Source organism: Macrosteles quadrilineatus, unplaced genomic scaffold (assembly GCF_028750875.1).
Source record: "Macrosteles quadrilineatus isolate MER2022 unplaced genomic scaffold, UCM_ALF_1.0 Scaffold_2__2_contigs__length_208266976, whole genome shotgun sequence".
Taxonomy (NCBI): Eukaryota; Metazoa; Arthropoda; class Insecta; order Hemiptera; family Cicadellidae; genus Macrosteles; species Macrosteles quadrilineatus.
Window position 1 is genome coordinate 161,066,357 of NW_026542595.1, and position 19,036 is coordinate 161,085,392.

A 19,036-nucleotide genomic window follows, 5' to 3' on the forward strand; every position below is an offset into this window, starting at 1 on the left:
CCCCCCAAAGCTCACGTCGCAGAATCCCCCCCAAATTCGTTGTTTAACCCATGCCGGAAGGTCTGGGGGCTAACCCATAGTTATGTTTATAATGCGGGGAGGGAAGGGGTGCCCCTGACACTTCTTTAAATTTGTGTGAATTTAAGCGTTTGAATCAAACTTTTAACCCAATTTAAATGGACAATTTTGCTTTAAAACTCTAGTAGCAAACTATTTGTTTGTTTAGTTTTAATTTAAATGAGTTGGATTTTTAACATGCACACAATTTGAACCAAAATTGGCCATGTAGTTTTTTTTAAATCCGATTTTCCATGAATTAATAGGTTTTGAAAGGGAAAATCACAAAAGTTGTACAATAACTTTTGAACCAAAATTTTTACGGCATAGAGGGTTTATACAATTTTTGTCATAGTGAAAAAGTATAACATGTTAATTTTTAATCAAAATCAATCGGGCCAATTCTAAGAAAATTTTATTCATCCATTATTTTATAGGGTTTTATGGAATATCACTATTAAAAATCCAAAATGAAAAAAACATCTTATTATCAAACACATCAAACACAAACTTATGGGAGAAAGTATGTGTCAGAATGCTGATACAGTTTATTTTAAATACTTCAATAATTCATTTATTTGTCAAGCTCTTCAAAATGGTTTAGAAATAAATTGGCAAATTTCATATTCATAAATGAGAAAAAACAATTTCTGGCTATAAAACCTTATGGTCCGATCATGCTGGTTCGTGAATTTGTTCGAATAAACGTAGGTTTACACAATTGTACCAAAATGTCATCAAAATCAAGTTATTGTGCTAACGGACAGATATATAAATAATAATATATAAATGAATTTGAACTGATTGTGTTTTTGGCCTCTGGGCACATCAGAACAAAAATTTCAGATTAAATCGGTCCCGGGTCCAGGTATTACCATGAGACCTGCGGTAATAGCTTAATACCTATATGGGAAATTCGCTAAAAGATTAATGAATTGGCAAAATGTGCTGATGATTGATGAAACACAGAAACCAGAATACAAAGTAAAGGATGATATACTTCCGAATAAAAGATTAGGTTAGTTACATCGACTTCTGGATACTGAAGTAATTCTTCTGGTCATCACATTATAGATCTGTAGCCAACTGTCTATACTATAATATGAGTAACTTTTGCACACAATGATTTAAAAAAACTGCTCCTATGATTACCACCAAATTGTTTGAAATTGTTAGTTTCAGGCTAAAAGCAATATCCATGCTAGACTTTGTTCTGGGAAAATTTGTTTTTCGTTAAAAACTTGAAATGAAATTTTAATAGTTTTAACATTTGTCTTATGGACTGTCAAGAAGCTATAACAGTTTTACAAAAATGTAAAGAAATTAATTGTAACTTATGCTTTTAACAAATCATCTACAGTACAGTAGGAATTACAAAATACAGTACAAAGGAAAAGGACATGCCTATGAATGGGTTGTATGAAGTATTACTAACCAAAGGGATAGTTACGACTTCAAAAACGTTATATCTTTTACCGCAAAGCATTATACACTAGATTGACCTAAAAGTCTAGAGGAAAGGCCAAGGACATTTCGTAGTTTTCGCCGATGCGCCGCCGGAATTGATGCGTTGTTCCACCATCCCGTAACTAGTTGCGATGTTCTGCGATCCCAGTGACTGACACAATAACGGTCAACAGATTTTCTGTATCATGAATTTTTATATTGAAGTTGATTGTAGAAATTTTCAATATAGATTGCTCATCCACATGAAAAAGTTTGTTAGGTAATCAAGAATGGATTTATTACAATTAAATGCATTTAATTTATTTACATTTTTAGTTGAAGTTAAAGTAATATATTATTGTTATTTATTCCAATAGTTTATTTGTTATTGTTACTGTTGAATTTTTACAGATATTTGTGTCTTTGTTGTCTTTTTTTTTTTTATTAATTACTCAAGAGACAATTAAGAACTCATAAAACAGCATGCTACTGATTCAAACTGACAAAACTGTATGGTAAATAAGAAACAATATTTTTAGTGCAGACAAACCATTTGTGGTTTTTGCACTTTTGTATCCTATGTATTGGCAATTATTGTGTAAATAAATTTCTTGATTGATTGAGTGGATGTCTCTTGAAAAAAAATTGACTTTCCATCTTAATTAATTGTTTTATTTTTTTAACACCTTTAACAAATCAACACCTCGAGCAATGCTCGGTCCTCTGGTACTTCATAATAAAGAACATTCAGTTGAATGATCCAATCACCGAAAATGTTACAGTATCAAGCTCTATTTCTCCATAAATTTTTGTTACTGTGACAAGTTAGTTGACGTAACATGAAATATGCGATAGTTGACAAGAAGCTGTGCTTTCAGTTTGGTTGGTAAAAGAATTGGCTTACCCAACAGAAATCATTAATTCACATCAGCACACTATGCAAGTGACTCAATTCAAATATGACAATAGTCAATAGTCAATCAGCTATCTTCACAAAACGTGTACAAAACCAGCAGAGGGTGAAATTGTAAATTTTTTTCTAAAACCAGTTAGGCCTGCAGCTTCATTAGGAAATGGAATGTCGAGTTCCAATTTTTTTTTAATATATAAAAATACAGCCTTCAGCTTTTTGTTTGTTTTTCTGATTTAAGGATGAAATAATAAGTATTATATCTTTAAATAGGAAACCAGACTTTCAAACTTTATCCTACATGGCAATAAACAGGGGCGAGTCAGATCAAAACTGCTCCCTCCCTGCTGTCCCAAACTGTCACAAGCAAAACAAGGGTCAGACTGAAGAATGCAGGACCCACCCCTGGGGTTCTTGTGGTTGTTATAGATTGTATAGAGACAAAGAGATTGTTTGTTAGGGATTGCTGGTAATTGATAAGAGGTTACATAAAAACAAACATGTGGCCATCTTTGGTACTTATCATTAGCCTGTTTATGAGATATCTCACCAGAGAAGAGAAATATACAAATATTGTTCCGATGTGAATACCACTTCTTTAAAACAAACATCCTTATATGCTGCAACCATTCACAGCACAAATAGTAAGCAGTCAGGATGACAGTAAAAATTCAGTATTTAGGACAGACAGTATTTGTAAAAATGTTAATCAATAGAGGCAACATGTTAATCAAAATGTTTCAGGATGTATTTTACTGATAAACAGTTTTTAATACCAGCCACTCAAATTAGAAATGCAACAACATGCATAATTGCCTTGCAAATCCCCCATTAGGTTTAGCTTTTATCATCCACTCTGAATATAATTATAATCAAAATGTAAAATCTTAAACCTATTTTATATGTTTTTCATGTTGGTAATGTTTAGACCGTGCTAATGTTGGCTACTTATTTTTTTTCTGACAATGTGAAATTTTGGTTCATTTGGGTTTAGCTGTTTGGATATACAGGGAGGGAAAAAATCCTGTGACTAATATTTATTTTCTTAATTAATATAAGGCTACAAAACATGAAACTTAATTACAGGACATAAATAAATTTTGAACACACTATTCAGTGATATGCTACCTCCTTGGGGGAACAGCTTGCTAGGAATCAGCTTAAAATGACAGCCGTTCAAAGATTTATTGAAATTTTAATGGGGGTCATTTAATGGGGGTTCGCTAAGAGTCCAAAGAAAATTTGTAAGTACGCATAGGTTTTTTTGCTCGTTTTGAGTCATCTACACCAATGACATTTTTTTAACGTTTTGAAAGGGAAAAGTCCAAACCCTGGCTTGTTGCTTTCTAACGTTGACCTTTTTAATAGGAACATAAATTCATAGACCAATGACAAATGGCATCTGGATCTGGAAACGGTCTTGCATGGAATCGAACCAACAATCTTCAGATTTGAAGGCGAGCCATAATTACGAGCTATAATTACTCGGCTACCTAGACAATTATTAGGTTGATATGCACATCAAATAAGATTAAGGTTGTTCCATGTTTTGTCTATTGTGTCACTAGTCCAAAAAATAGGTGTTTACCAGACGAGCCTTAAGGATTAGCATACAAATACGGTTAACACATTTTGGAAAAAGGACATACAGTATTTTTCGCCTACTATTTTAAATTAACCTAATATTTAAAAAATTCAAAATCTGATATATGTTTACAATTTAAAGACTTAATAATCATTAACGGTACTACAGTAAACTCTTGACATTTCAAAATCGGTCGACCAGGCAAATAAAATTTGAATAATAAAGAGTTTTGAATTAGTAAGAGGTTTACTGTTGATACTGTTCAATGAAATGGCGACCATACATAGTGGGTATTTTAAGCCAAGTATGAATGAAGAAGAGTGTAGGATGAGTGGCGCGATCTTGTAGTCTTGTTAGTGACTAAGGCCGACATTCCTTAGACACAGCTGTTAATAAATAGCCCATACAGCTAATGGCAACTAAGGGACCTACAGTTTATAGTGGAGTCCGAACCACATTTTTCCTTGGTATATACGAATTGGTCTAATTATCAGGATAGTACTGCGGTTAGTCGTAGTACTCACTCGTGCGGACGTTAATCCACACCAGGGAGTATCGCATCCACAGAGCATGCCTATAAATATCCACAATTCGTGACCTCCTAGTAGCTGGATTACAGGACGACGCCACCCGTACCAGTCCTTTGACTTACTGGGAGGAAAATAGACAGATAAAGTTACAAAAAAACTTTTTTTAATACTGTACAGTACAACCCCACTAAACCGTCACATATGGGCCGGGTCAATGGTCAGGACAGTGAATAGGTCGGAATATCTGGGGAGTATATTTAATGACCTAATTAATTTGATTAACTTACATTTATTGGTCCCGGGCGATTGTGGAAAACAATGATAATATTCCTGTGGCCGTGGGAGAAACTTAATATTTTTGTCACGATCGTGGGAGAGGACAATGTTTCTTTAGCTACGGGAAATATTCAAGGTTTTTACGCGATTGCAGATAGTACCATTAGTATCCAAAAAATCAAAATCTTTATTGCCTTTACACAATTAATTAAGTACATGTATGGCATTGACGAAAATACATAATACAACACTCTATGGTCCGATGTCTGATAAAATAATCTACAAAATCATTGATTCACCCTAACAATGATAATTTTTCTGTTATTGCGGCCGCGGGAGACAATGATGATGTCCCAATGTGAGTTCAAAGGATATTTAATTTTTGCCGCAATCACCGAAGACAATGATGTTTTTTCAACAACGGTGGGATTTGTCTCAGATTTTCCCACGATCACGGAAGATGCTTATAACATTCCCTTGACTGTAGGAAAAATTCATTACCATACAGTAGTACAGTAGATTGAGCAGGCGGCAAACAGCTGTTTTACGGACTAATTCCATGTGTGGTAACTCAATTATAACACAGTAGTCTGGCAAAAAAGACACTTTTTTAATACTTAACTTTTAATACTTTTAATTAAAATGGCGACCATACGAAGGTAGGTATTTTAAGCCAAGCATGAATAGCGATGAGTGTAGGATGAGCGGCGCGATCTTGTAATCTTGTTATTTATTACTGACTAAGACCGACATGTTCCTTAGACTGGACTGTTAATTAATAGCCAATTAAAACTAAGGGACCTACAGTTCATAGTAGAAACCAAATCCCATTTTTGCCTTGTAATTTAAAAATTTGTCTAATTATCAGGATAGTACTGCGGATATTCGTAGTAAAAAGGTAAAGGATAAAGGGATAAAGGGTAAAGGGATAAAGGGTAAAGGTAAAGGTAAAGGGTTCGGGGTAAAAAGGTAGGTCGTAGGTAAAGGATATTCGTAGGGTAAAGGTAGGTATTCGTGGTAAAGGTGGACTAGTGCTTGACGTTAATCCACACCAGTGAGCATCGCATCCACAGATCATAAATATAAACATCATAAATATAAATATCCACAGTTTGTGACCTCCAAGTAACTGGATTGCAAGACGACACCACAGTCCCAGTGAATAGATCTTTATGAGGAGAATACAATACCGCAAACTGGAACTCAAAATGGTAAAAAAAGACACCCCTTCAAAGATGTATTGAATTTGTAATACAAACACCACGTTACATGATTAGGTACACCATGTTGTTATTACAAAAATCCTAAAATTCAAGATATCTTTGAAAGGGACGGGTCTGGGCATTGTATTCCACTAATAGTAAAGTCCTTTTATTTTATAAGCATAATGCTTACATTTTTCTTCTGACTTTCCCTGAGGTAGTAATCACTGAATAATGTATTAACTCAATAATAACTTTGTTCCATGTTTTGCAGCTTCGTCTTATCATCAAAATATTTACCTCTGTTCTGAGACTTTTACCCATCCTGTATTACTAGAGACAAGCTACTGTTTCGCAACTAGGTTGTTTTATTTGGTTAAATTAAACAAATACCCCAGCCGCAGCAAACCTGCAGACTAAGCGAATTTCAATTTTTTAAATTAGATTTTTGCTAGGCCCAATCTATTGCCATGAATTAGACACTTTCATATTTTAAGGGTACAAACAAAGGGGAAAAAAACAAAAATTTTGAAAATCTTAAAACCCTACTACATTACAATCATATTACCTAGTATCACACAATCTTAGTGGTTCGCGAACTTAATCAAGTTTATCTAAGTATATATGAACAATCATACCAAATTTCATCAAAATTGGTCCAAAATTATGAAATTCATTGTGTTTACAGACACACACACACACACACAAATATATATAAAATAGATTTAAATATATGAAAATAGTGTTTTAGTCTCTAGGGACATATAAATGAAAAAGTAAATCTAGATCTTTCTGTTCCGCCAACAATAATATATTCTTTGCCATAGGGAAATTTCCTGAAACAAATAGTGGCCTTTAAATTGCCCACTTCAACATCTGGACGGAACTAACCTAAACATTATTGTCTTAAGCTATAATGATGAAGTGCTTATAATGATTCACAGATGAATAAATCTACGAGGAGATGTACTTAATGGTTTTATTTTAACTCTTAGAACAAACCTATAAAAATAAATAAGAAACAACTTTATATTAATTACACTACCTGTACCATGTACACGTGCTTCGCAACGGGAAGAAAAACCTGTTTCAAAATCATTGACATTGATTTGGAAAAAAAATCCATGAACAAACACCAAACTCCATGTGTATCATACTCCCTTAGTAGATTTATCATCCTTATGGAACAGTTGAAGCCAATGTTATATTTAGTTATATCTTTTTTTGTTATTTTAGTCATTTAATACCTCGTTTAAGCAAGGAAAATGGTCTAATCATTAACAATAACTTGTACCCTATACCTAACCAAGCAAACTACAACAATTAAATAAATTTATTCTCCATAAGAATAACATGAGAATTTTTAATTACTTTTTTTTACTCTATGTAACAATTCTTGAATATACAAAATTATTTGTTTTTGTAAGCTCTACATAATAGTGTAGAAAGAAATTGCAAAATTTTGTGTTTTGGGGTTCAAAAATGTGGAAAAACAATTTTCACTCCCTAAACATTCCCCATAGTCTGATAACCCATAGTCTGGTTTGCAAAGTTGTTTAAATAAACAAAATACAAACGTTTGTACCAAATTTAATTAAAATCAGATTATTTTCCCTTGAGTTATTCAACATTTATATATATTATAGGCTATATATTATCTATACTATCATAGAACTGAGGTGGTATATGTCTGTCTGTCTGGGCGGCTGTCACGACTAAAAAAATACTTAAACCAATATACAGTAGACTCCCTCTTATCCGGACACCTTTTAACCGGACATCGGTTTAACCGGACTACAATCGGCGGAAATGACATCTCTTTAACCGGACAATTTTTATCAGCCCATTGGTTTAACCGGACTAGATTGACAGGAAGTGGGCGGTACTGAAACGACTGTTCTCGTGGGAAAGATTTGGAGATCAGTGATCACATGTCTAAATACAATTCTCTCCTAACTTTAAATCTAATATCACAGTAAACGGTCCGTTTTAATGAGTTTTTGGGGACGTCGGTTTAACAGGAAAAACCGTTATCCGCCTCTTGGTCCTGAGGAGTCCGGATAAGAGGGAGTCTACTGTAGCTAAAATTAACCACAAAGATGGTCCATGTATCTAGGATGGTCATCTAGAGGCCTATTCACTTCCTTGAGTTCCCCTCGGGCTTCACCCCGTGGATGTCTAAAGGTTTGAGGTGATGTTTTCAAAAGTAAATATTGATTGGTCTCCATGGCAGGATGAGAAAACTCATTATGTTTATTTTTTCCTTTGACATTTTAGTAAACAAGAAGAACTGTCAATGTTAATTTCACAATTTCAGACAGCTGATCCAATGAAATGAAATATAATATATATATATTTTACACAACTATGCGGTAGGATTATTTAATCTAAATCCATAGACTAAACAACACAAGTAGACTTCTCATCCCATTGTAAATTTCAAAACTTGTTTTTCGTGCCTAGTTCATGTCCTGTGACACTGATTACTAGTGTCGAAATTTTCAAGTTCACCAGCACACAAATGATAAGCAACCACCACCACCACAGTAAGAATCCAAGACAAAAAGCAATAAGGTAACTTGGACGCCGACTCCCTAGTCAGTGTTGAAGAATAAGTTATTCTGGCAGTGTCAAACTTAAGTATTGACAGCACTGGTATCCAAGTCTGATATTGACCTTTGTGAATTTATTTTGTGTACGCCTGATAACATGTAGCGTCATTCACATAGTTTTATGACTTTAAAGTGACAAAAGCATAGAGAGGAACCTTAATGTGAAAAAATGAGAAACAATACAGTAAAAAGTTGATAAAAGAGAAAAATATTATTTTACTTCAGCAGACCAACAGCAATGACAAATATTGCTGAAGAGTGTGGTGTTGACAAAGTTATATTTTGTCACTAAAACTATACTAGTCAACCGTCAAAATTAGCCTAGGCCTACCTTAATTATTTTGTTGGATTTTACTTCAGTTTTAGGCCTACTCTCGTCTTCTCCAGATTCCTCTCCGTTTGTTTTACCTAAAAATGTGTTTGTTAGTAAAAAATAAAAGGATTCACTGTTTAAGTATGCAATATTGTTAGTTACTACATAGGACAGGTTTTTAAATTACTTTTTGTTCAGCCAAAATACCATCGCCAGACATTTTATTAATTGAAAATGACTTGATACATAAATTTATTGGTTTTTAAATGTAGGTATTAAAAGTACATTAATTTACAAATACACATTAACCACTTCAGGCAACAATTTTGGCACATTATTAGGCCTAATTGTAAAGCCCTATACACCAACACATTTTAGATTTTGCTGGGACAAAATTGAGTCACAGACTAAATATAAAATAATAATACAAGATAGAAACAGGCAATTTATTTACAGACTTTCTTTGTTACAGTCAAGAATAAAGAAAGATTTTAAACAAAACAACCATAAACAATCTTGTCCAGTTGACGTCAACAAGTTGCAAAACCTCACTTTCCACCCCAGAGGCATTTTTTATTTAAAATACTTCAATCTTTTTAAACGGAAAAACCCTTCTTGTCACTCTTGTGTTGGAATTAAATTCGAGATAATAGTTATTTATCAATAACGTTTTATAAAGTTTGGTAATTAGCTTGCAATACTAACCTTTACCATTCGGGATAACCGATTCCGGCTCATAATTTGTTTTATTTTCAACAACATCTTCATTTGCTGATGTGGAACGAGTCTTTCTCGTCTTTTTTGGAGTTACAATGGTTTCTGTTGAACCCTCCATTTTTCAATGTTACACACTAAAATAGAAAAGAATGTCAAAATTCCACCCTCTAAGTGAAACCTATAATACCATTTCCAAACCATTTGAATAAGGGTACGCCCAACCAGAAAATGTCTTCTATTAAAGCATTAGTAATGATTGACAGTTTCGTGAAGTGAAAAGATGACAATAAAACTGTCAACACAAGCTACAATAAGTTGACCATAGATTCTGGAACAGTCCGAGATGCTTCCATAACTAATCTCCCTCCCACGCTTTAACCACAAAACCAGCTAGGCCTATAAAATTTCATTAAGGCACTTATTTACCAAAACTTAAAGGTTATTTATCACACTTGGAAATTCTTATTCTTCAGAATCTGAATAAACCTGACTATCACATTAGGCTCTTTTTATACTCTACGGCGCTCCCATAGAGCTACGTTTGATGGCGGGCGCCGATAATTTGTGCGGTGGCCAAATAGAATCAGTGGGGGTATCAGGACTACAAATTTAGGAATTTATATTCACCACGCCACTAGTGTTGATTATACCATAGTCTAAGTAGAATACAACACAAACTTCCTGTCATTGAGCCCCTTTGACATCCCTGAGCTTGTAGTCCTTAGATGAACAAACTCACAAATTTGGTCTAGATTTTATTTCGTGGATGAACTTTATTTCGTCAATGTTTACTTCAGTCATAGTTCTGTCATTTTGCAAACACAAACCTTGCAAACTGATGTTCTAATAAGAAAAACAAATCCTCCTATCACAATGAATTTTAAACAGAAAGTACACAAAAAGAACACAACATACAACAGAAAGTAAAATTTGGGAGGCAAGGCAGTACCATGTTGGGCTTGGAGTTTGTTTAATGATCAGATTGCAGCACTTGTATAAAAGCTGCCATATAACGCATTGTACCTAGAGGCCGCACGTTTCTGAGGCTCCTAAATGCGCCGTCGTGCATCTAGCCAGCCGCAGCAGCGTGCGGCGGCCGCCGCAGAGTATGAAAGCAACCATTTAAACTCAATGCACTTACAGGGGCGCAGGCAGCAGCGGCGTGCCACAGAGTATAAAAGTGGCCCTACTCAACTGTTTTAAGTTAAATTCAAAATTTACTAAATCAGGGTAGCTAGGAAAACTCACACTATCAAATTTAAAAATACCCCCGCCGCAGCAAACCTGCAGACTAAGCGAATTTCCATTTGACTGATTGGATTTACACTGAAATGTCTACTTAAAAATATAACATTCATTCCCTATTTAAATAGAATTAGTTTAACAAGTACTTAGGTTTGCTGCATCAGGGAGGGTAAAACTGTTTTTTTTTTGTAAAATGTTAAAAGTTAGTAAGAAATAAAAACATTTTCCAAATTTGATCAAAATATGTTCATAAACAAGCAAACTACAACAGTTTACTTATTCTCCATAAGAATAACATGGGAATTTTAAATTTACAATTTTTTGGAATTTTCTCCGTAACCATTAGGCGCATATACGCTTCAATATACTGAATTATTTGTTTTTTTAAGCTCTACAAAATGGTTTGGAAAGAAATTGCTAAATTTTATTTTTTTTGGGTCAAAAACGGGAAAAACCTATTTTTACCCCATAAAACCCCCCGTAAACCCCCGTTCCCATGGTCCGATCATGCTGGATCGCGAACTCGTTCGAATAAACGTAGGTTTACACGTTTGTACCAAATTTCATCAAAATCGGATCATTTTTGCTCGAGTTATCGTGCTAACGGACACATATATATATGTATATATAAATATATAAATATATAAACATATAAATATATAAATATATATATATATATATGAATTTGAACGGATGGTGTTTTTGGCCTCTAGGGACCTCAAAACGAAAAAAAAAATCGGTCCCGCGTCCAGGCCTTACCATGAGTACTACGGTAATAGCTTATTCCCTATATGGGAAATTCGCTAAAATGCAAGGTGTGGCACTGGACTTGCATACATGTAGTTAGGAAAGAACGGGGATTTTGATTTTGGCATATTAAATTACTAGTGCCAACAAAAACATTATTTTTCCATAGTGATAAAAATTTAAAATACTGACAGATTTCACAGACTATGGTTAGATATGACCATTGAGTTGTATTATATTTACTTCGATAGATATGACATAGATCTCTAACTACTGGGACTTTAGGTTAACTTGTGTTGAATTGTTAATTCAAATTGACATAAATTGGCTCTTTGACTCCCATTTTTCTGACAAATATATGTCTCAACCGTAAAAAGAAGATATAAGTTACAGTTATCATCTACCACTGATATTTTTCTATACTTTTGCTTCAAAGAATCAAGAGGCCAGAAATAACCCTAGATGCATTGCTGCAAATATTTTCTAACAAAAAATGCTATACCTACGACGTAGGCCTATATAATTGACCAAACATATTAAACGTAGCAACGTGTTATAATAAATATATAAAGCCTTTCTAAATAGTCATAAGAAACAATTTAATACCATTCAGCAAAGCTTTGCTTTTCCACAACTAACATTTTAGATCTAAATTTGTTGTTAAAGTGAATCTCTTTAACTTTGTCTCCTGAGGTCTCAAAAAATGGGCCTAAACACCTCAAAAGAACCCTTGATGATTAATCCTAACAGTGTGAGTCCTTGGTAGCAAATGATAAAAGTTAACGATGGGCTTGGTCAGATGGCGTCATCATCCCAGGATCCGTGAACAGAAAATCAATAACAGGATTGCATCAGGAGGGTGGTGTTGTCTGGATGGGCTGCTCATAGCTTTCAACAACATAATCTACTCAATTCTACCGTTTCATTTGGTTTCAAATGTCAGATATAACACTGTACAAACAATAAAACTCATTTAAGTAGTTCTGTTTAATGCTAGGACTCACATAGAACATGGTTCAATTTCTGTAGTTTATACGGAAAATCCATTAAAGGAGTCAAAGTTACCTTTAAATAGTACCGGTTGTTTCAAATCCTAGGGTTAGCGTTAACAGTGATGTAAATATTAAAAAATATTATTAGCGAATTTCCCATATAGGGAATAAGCTATTACCGTAGTACTCATGGTAAGACCTGGACCCGGGACCGATTAATTTTTTTGTTTTGAGGTCCCTAGAGGCCAAAAACACCATCCGTTTAGATTCATGTATATATATATGTGTCCGTTAGCACGATAACTCAAGCAAAAATTATCCGATTTTGATTAAATTTGGTACAACCTTGTGATGATGTGGAGTAGTATGAGTGTAAATGAAGATACCTGGGCCCTATATATCTTCCTCTAACCACTACCAAATCACGCACATTCCCTGTCGTTACCCAACTCTATTGCATGGAAACTATCTAACTCGTCAAAGTGCACAATATTACCTTAGCTGCCTATCACAGCCAGCTTTTATGTTATTTAATATATCTAATTATAATATTTAGTGAATAGAGAAATAAATATATATATCTAGACTTATTCTAATTCGTGAAAAGTAACTAGATTTAGCAAATGTGAGAACCTAATAAAATTACATAATTAAATTAAATTAAGTTTGCCCTGGCCTACACCCTTCCCCAACCCCTATATCTATTAGCTAGACATCCTTATACTACTACTTATCCGGTCTAGTTGTACGGTTGAAGGTCGACACACTACTCCTGTTCTACTCTCATCGCGCGTGCTTGCCAGGCCGACTGCGCGCGCAACCGTATCACGTGACTTGCGCTACCTATTGTCTTGTAGCGAGTCGCTACAACCTACATTTATTTGAACGAGTTCGCGAACTAGCATGGTCGGACTATAGGAACGGGGGTTTATGGGGGGTTTTATGGGGTAAAAATAGATTTTTCCCATTGTTGACCCTAAAACACAGAATTTTGCAATTTCTTTTCATACCATTTTGTAGAGCATAAAAAAAACAAGTAATTTAGTATATTGAAGCGTTATTGTGCGCCTAATGGTTACGGAGAAAATTCCAAAAAACTGTAAATTTAAAATCCCCATGTTATTCTTATGAAGGATAAGTCAACTGTTGTAGTTTGCTTGTTTATGAACATATTTTGATCGAATTTGGAAAATACATTGTGAGGTACCAAATTTTTAGGGGGGTTAAAACGTATTGCTAGTCAACAAACACCATCACTTACCCGATTTTTATCCACAACATCCTACTCCTAGGCCTATGTGTTGGCCATAGCTTGGGCTATGGGCCAAAGAACGTAGGCCTACTTTTACTAACAGTGAAGTACACAAACACATCCACAACTACATATTTATTCACAATAGCACTCTTTTTCACCATACAAAGTTAAACCGACCGATTTTACAAGTATTTATCACCGACGACGACGACATAACCTAAAGCTGGTGTTTGTTGATTGACGATGACAGACGATAACTAGACCGAATCCCCGATCAGCTGTTGGCTAGTTTCCAAAATCGCCACCGCAGCGCTTGAGCCGCGGCCGAGGAAATCGGGATTTGAGCCGGACAAGGATTATTCGCTGTTTGACCACCGACTAGCTCGCACGAGTCACGAATACAACAACGACACTACGATATTATTACGAAGGTTAGCTACCATGCCTACTAGTTAGGCCCCTTTTTACGTTTTACATTATTTCTGTTTTATCTTGCACATACTTAACTTATTATACCTTTTCGTTTTCTTAATATTCCGTTTCGAATTATCTAAATTTAATATCTTAACTTGAGTCTTGACCTGCCAGTTCCTGCCTGCCAGTGACTAGCGGTGGCTATCGTTTATTTAATTTTAATTAATTAGTTTCGAAATTACGATTTCTCCGTTCGCTTAACAAATAATTATCACGTCTAAATTATATCTCGTTTTCGCTGTTTTAATACCCCGAGACTTGTCGTCTAAGTTCTAAACCCCGTCTTTGGCGGGTGAAAGAATCAAGTCTTGGAAGCAGCTGATTTGAACAATCAAACAGCTACGAATATTCATATTAAATCTATTTTAAATCATCCCACGATAAAATTCTCCATTCGATAATATTAATTAGGCCCGACGACTCTGTAGGAATTGCTTTTTACATTAGATTTGATTTTATTATTTACCAACGTATTTAGCCAAATAGTTTATAGTTTAAAACGAGTATTTATATCACATTGGCATAAGATTGGATACTCGTCGGCCCTACAGAGTCATTATAAAAGTTAGGCAAAATTCTCCAAAACACGTTAGCGAAGGTGAGGATGAAATAGCTCCTACTGAGTGTCTGCAGGATTTCCTGAGCGCATCTAGAGCTCTGAGCCTTCGATTAAATTTTAATAAATTGATCAGTCAAAGCCGTGACAACTTCGTATCGACCCCTGGATTTTTATCGGCTCCTTCTGAGCACTCCGGGGAAGAAATTTGAGTGTGGCCGGTTCTAGGGTAGGCCTAGACTGACTTGGTGAATACTAGTTTATTCCCCCCCTAGAATTTTGCATCACAACATTAATTTCTTACTAAACTATTAACATAAAAAAACCACCTTTTTACCCTCCCTGTTGCAGCAAACTTAAGTACTCGTTAAACTAATTCTATTTAAATAGGGAATAAATATGATATTTTTAAGGAGGCATTTTAGTGTAACTCCTATCAGGCTAATGGAAATTTGTTTAGTTTGCAGGTTTGCTGCGGGGGGGGCATTTTTTTATTTGACCTGATAACTAAGTTAATAAAAAAACTGATTAAAATTTCACCCTACATTTGTTTGATTTAAAATTATTTTGAATACCTACTTATTCCTATACAAATTTCATCAAAATATACCATAAAAAGCACACTACAAATAGTAGGCCTAAATTTATTCTCCATAAAAAAACATGGTAATTTTAAAATTAAAGTTTTTTTAACTATCAGACCTACAATAACGCTGTACTAAACTATTATTGTTTTTTAAACTAACTACAGAATGCTTATAGAAAGTAAAGGCAAAATATTATGTTATTGAGGGTAAAACTGAAAAAAAAACAATTATAAAACCCGGTCCCCATAGTCTAATCAAGCTGGTTCAAGAACTTATTAGAATTAACATAGGTTTACTTGTTTGTACCAAATTTAATCAAAATCAGATGATTTAAAAAACCAGGTGTATTAGAGAGGATGGAGTTTTGAGCCTCTGAGGACATCAAAACAAAAAAGTAAAGCGATCCAGTGTCCAGGTCATACTATGAGACCATGGTGATGGCTTAATATGTAGCACATTCACTAAAATGGTTTTTAGTTTTTTAATATTAGTAAACTTCAATGAAATTATGTCCAAAATGTATTGTATTTTAGGAAATTCTCAGTTAATGATTTGTGAATCACAAAATTAATTAAATAAGTTTCAAGCAATTTGTTTTTGTTAGGCTGACATTTTTCCTTCTCGCTGCAAATGATATGATCTAGCCTATTCAGTAATTAATTAAGAGTAGATCTAGTTTTCCAATTTGCAACAGCGAAGTGATAGTCGACAGCCAAAAATATCCGTGGAACTAAATCAGATCCAAACAATATATTCCTTCGTCTAGACTTTTTGTCATAATAGGCCTATTCGCAACAGCACATCTCCAATTCTTGTGAAAGAACTACAATATTGAAGAGATTAGCAGAGAAAATGGGTAAAAATACCTTTGTGTCACCTTGAATATGAAAATAGAACTAATTTTAGGTGAATACCCATGTTCACAATTTACAAAGCAAAATTGTCCTTGGTTACAAAAAGTGATTTTTCAAGGTAGGTACCTGATTTTGGTTGAGTGCTAGTTTTATAGACAAAATGTGTGTTTTTTTACTGCTTGGCTCAACATATGACCCTTATTAATACATAATTCTGTAAGCTGAAAAGGTGCTTATATGTGTCTTAATGAAGTGATGTATCAAAGGCATTTTCATCAGGAAGATTGTTATTTTTTTACAGATGTCTTCTTTACATGTCTCTTGGATTACAAGATGACAAACAGATAACAAATCTGTAGGTAGCTATGTAAACAATTGTTATGTAAAAATGATTGATTACACAAGCTAAACATTCTATATTTAGACTTTGTAGTTTGACATAACCAAGTTAGAGGTAGCCAAAATAATCTGTCATTTAGTGAACTCTCCAATGTTATGTTATCAGGGCTGTATTTAACTAACGGCGGACACGGCGGCCGCCGGGGTCCTCGGGCTAAGGGGGGCCTCACTTGGGCCTAATATTTTTATTTCAAAAATTGAATTTTACCAGTAAAATGAGATAATAAAGAAATATTAATCCATACTTTTTTCTGCTTCCTGTTCTCCTTTCACAAATAAATATTAGGCCTAGCTTAATATAAAATATGATTTAAAATAAAATAAAATTATTTATTAGCAATAGTTGCAATAGCAACGAAATCGGGTGGTTGAGTGGAAATGCGCTGTTGTCACAAATGGGACCAGCGATGTGAGGGAAGGTCGAGAATCGCATACCTTGGCGCACAAACTGGCTACATTGAGCGTCCAGGGTTTAACGTTGTCTAAAGTCCATGCGTCGAGCTTATCTCAATACGCGCAGGGATAAAAATGTTGAACAAATACAAACTCATTACAAAATTTATACCTATTATATATTATACACCATGTGTTTCCTTCTTACAATCAAATGATACTCAAAATGCTGCTTTGAACCGGAATGTTAAGCACAAGATACCAAAGTTAAAAAAGGTTTACAAAATCAAAATCTACAAGAAATTGGAAAATATTAATGTTAAAATCGTGAAAATAAACAAATTAATGGATTTGTAAATAACCCTCCTATATGCCATAACAAGTTGAAGCTCGTAAGTGTAATAGATCTTTTATAATAATTTTACAAATTTTAGATTTACCATAGGGCCTACTCTAATGTTCTGAAAAAACACCAATATTTTCTAATTGTTTACATGATATTGATCTTCTTGTGAATTTTGTAAACCCTAGTTAACTTTGTTAAGTTGCCTCGAAAATTCCCGTTCAAAGCAACGTTGTAATATCAATTGATCGTATGTTTTAAAAATATAGTGCCTAAACGACATAAATTAACAATGATCTATAATAAGTTTATATTTGTTTAACGTTTTTATTATTCGAGGGGGCTGGTTTGTTGGAATATAATATGGCAACATTGCAAAATCTTTCACCCGCCTGACTTCGTGGCCGCAACTATATTCTTCTAAGTCTCCTAGGTCTAATCGCAAATCGGATGGCCTATAGCAAAGGGTCAAGTGTCGAGTTACACATTGGCTGATGTGAGGGGCAGGGACAGGTTTTTATAGCAGGAAAAAATGTTAAGTACTGTATTGAATCAGTCTACCCACTTCTAGGATAATTAGGCCTACCCTTTTCTAGGATTATACCATTTTAGGGTAATCCTACAGTAAAATAAAAATACTAGGCCTATATCTTGTATTTACAAAAAAAATCTGGAAAGCAGAAAAAGCCGTAAGTTACAATGGTACAAACTTCAATTGATTAATAAACTATCAAATAACTAAAACTGCTTATTTTTTATGTGTGATTTAGTTTATTTTACCTCTAGACCTAATTAATAAAAACCATTGTGATCGTAGTCAAATAAAATGAAGCAAGCAGTAATTTCTCCTAAATAAAATAATAGTATCACTATGTAGAAATTCCAGATAGCCTATACAATTCAATATTCACAAAAACCACGAGGTTAAGTTTATTGTATTTGACTGTTAATGCCAACATAACTCAAAACAGAACTCCATAATATGTAAGGCTTGCAAATTAATGTCCGACATTGTCATGTTTACCATCAACTTGCTTTGTACAATAAACTCCCCTTAGCTGTAAGAAATCTTGCATTCAATAGATAAAAAAAAAACTGTAGGCTAACTTATTTCATTAAGATTTCCTACTACTCTGTAGCCGGCTACATAGACGATTAAAATTTTCATTCGCCTCTTATCATACATATTTTTTTCCATGGTTTTTATTTAGCCAATTTGTTTCACATGTTTCAATTCTATGTGCCATTCCCATGTCCTATATTGCATTATCTGTACGGTTAAAGGAGTAAAATCTATTGTTTATTATTAACTGAACTATGCTGATGACGGTGACAAGCCCGTAGATCACATCACGATTGGGTGAGGAAGGAGGAGTAACAACCTCGTTAAAAAACCAGGGACTGCTTGGCTCCGGGCAGAAAGCACCCTGTAAGGGCTGGCCAGGGTCACGGTCAAGTCCTTAACGGCATTGAAGGCGGAGAAGAAAGGTCTTGGTACGGTGGATATGGCAGAGAAGGCATTATAGGGTAGATAGCACTATTT

At 34.4% G+C, this 19,036-nt stretch overlaps 1 protein-coding gene across 2 annotated transcripts in view; it reads right to left on the minus strand.

The window, feature by feature from the left end:
* Positions 1–19,036, minus strand: part of LOC128988068 (uncharacterized) — a 112,909-nt gene that overhangs the window by 80,739 nt on the left and 13,134 nt on the right. For both annotated transcript variants that reach the window (XM_054409256.1, XM_054409261.1), the window contains exons 2-3: positions 9,637–9,782; positions 8,950–9,026 (exon numbers count right to left, since the gene is read on the minus strand). In XM_054409256.1, coding sequence (XP_054265231.1) covers positions 8,950–9,026; positions 9,637–9,766 — 207 coding nt within the window. In that variant the 5' untranslated portion in view covers positions 9,767–9,782. The remainder of the gene's footprint in view (positions 1–8,949; positions 9,027–9,636; positions 9,783–19,036) is intronic.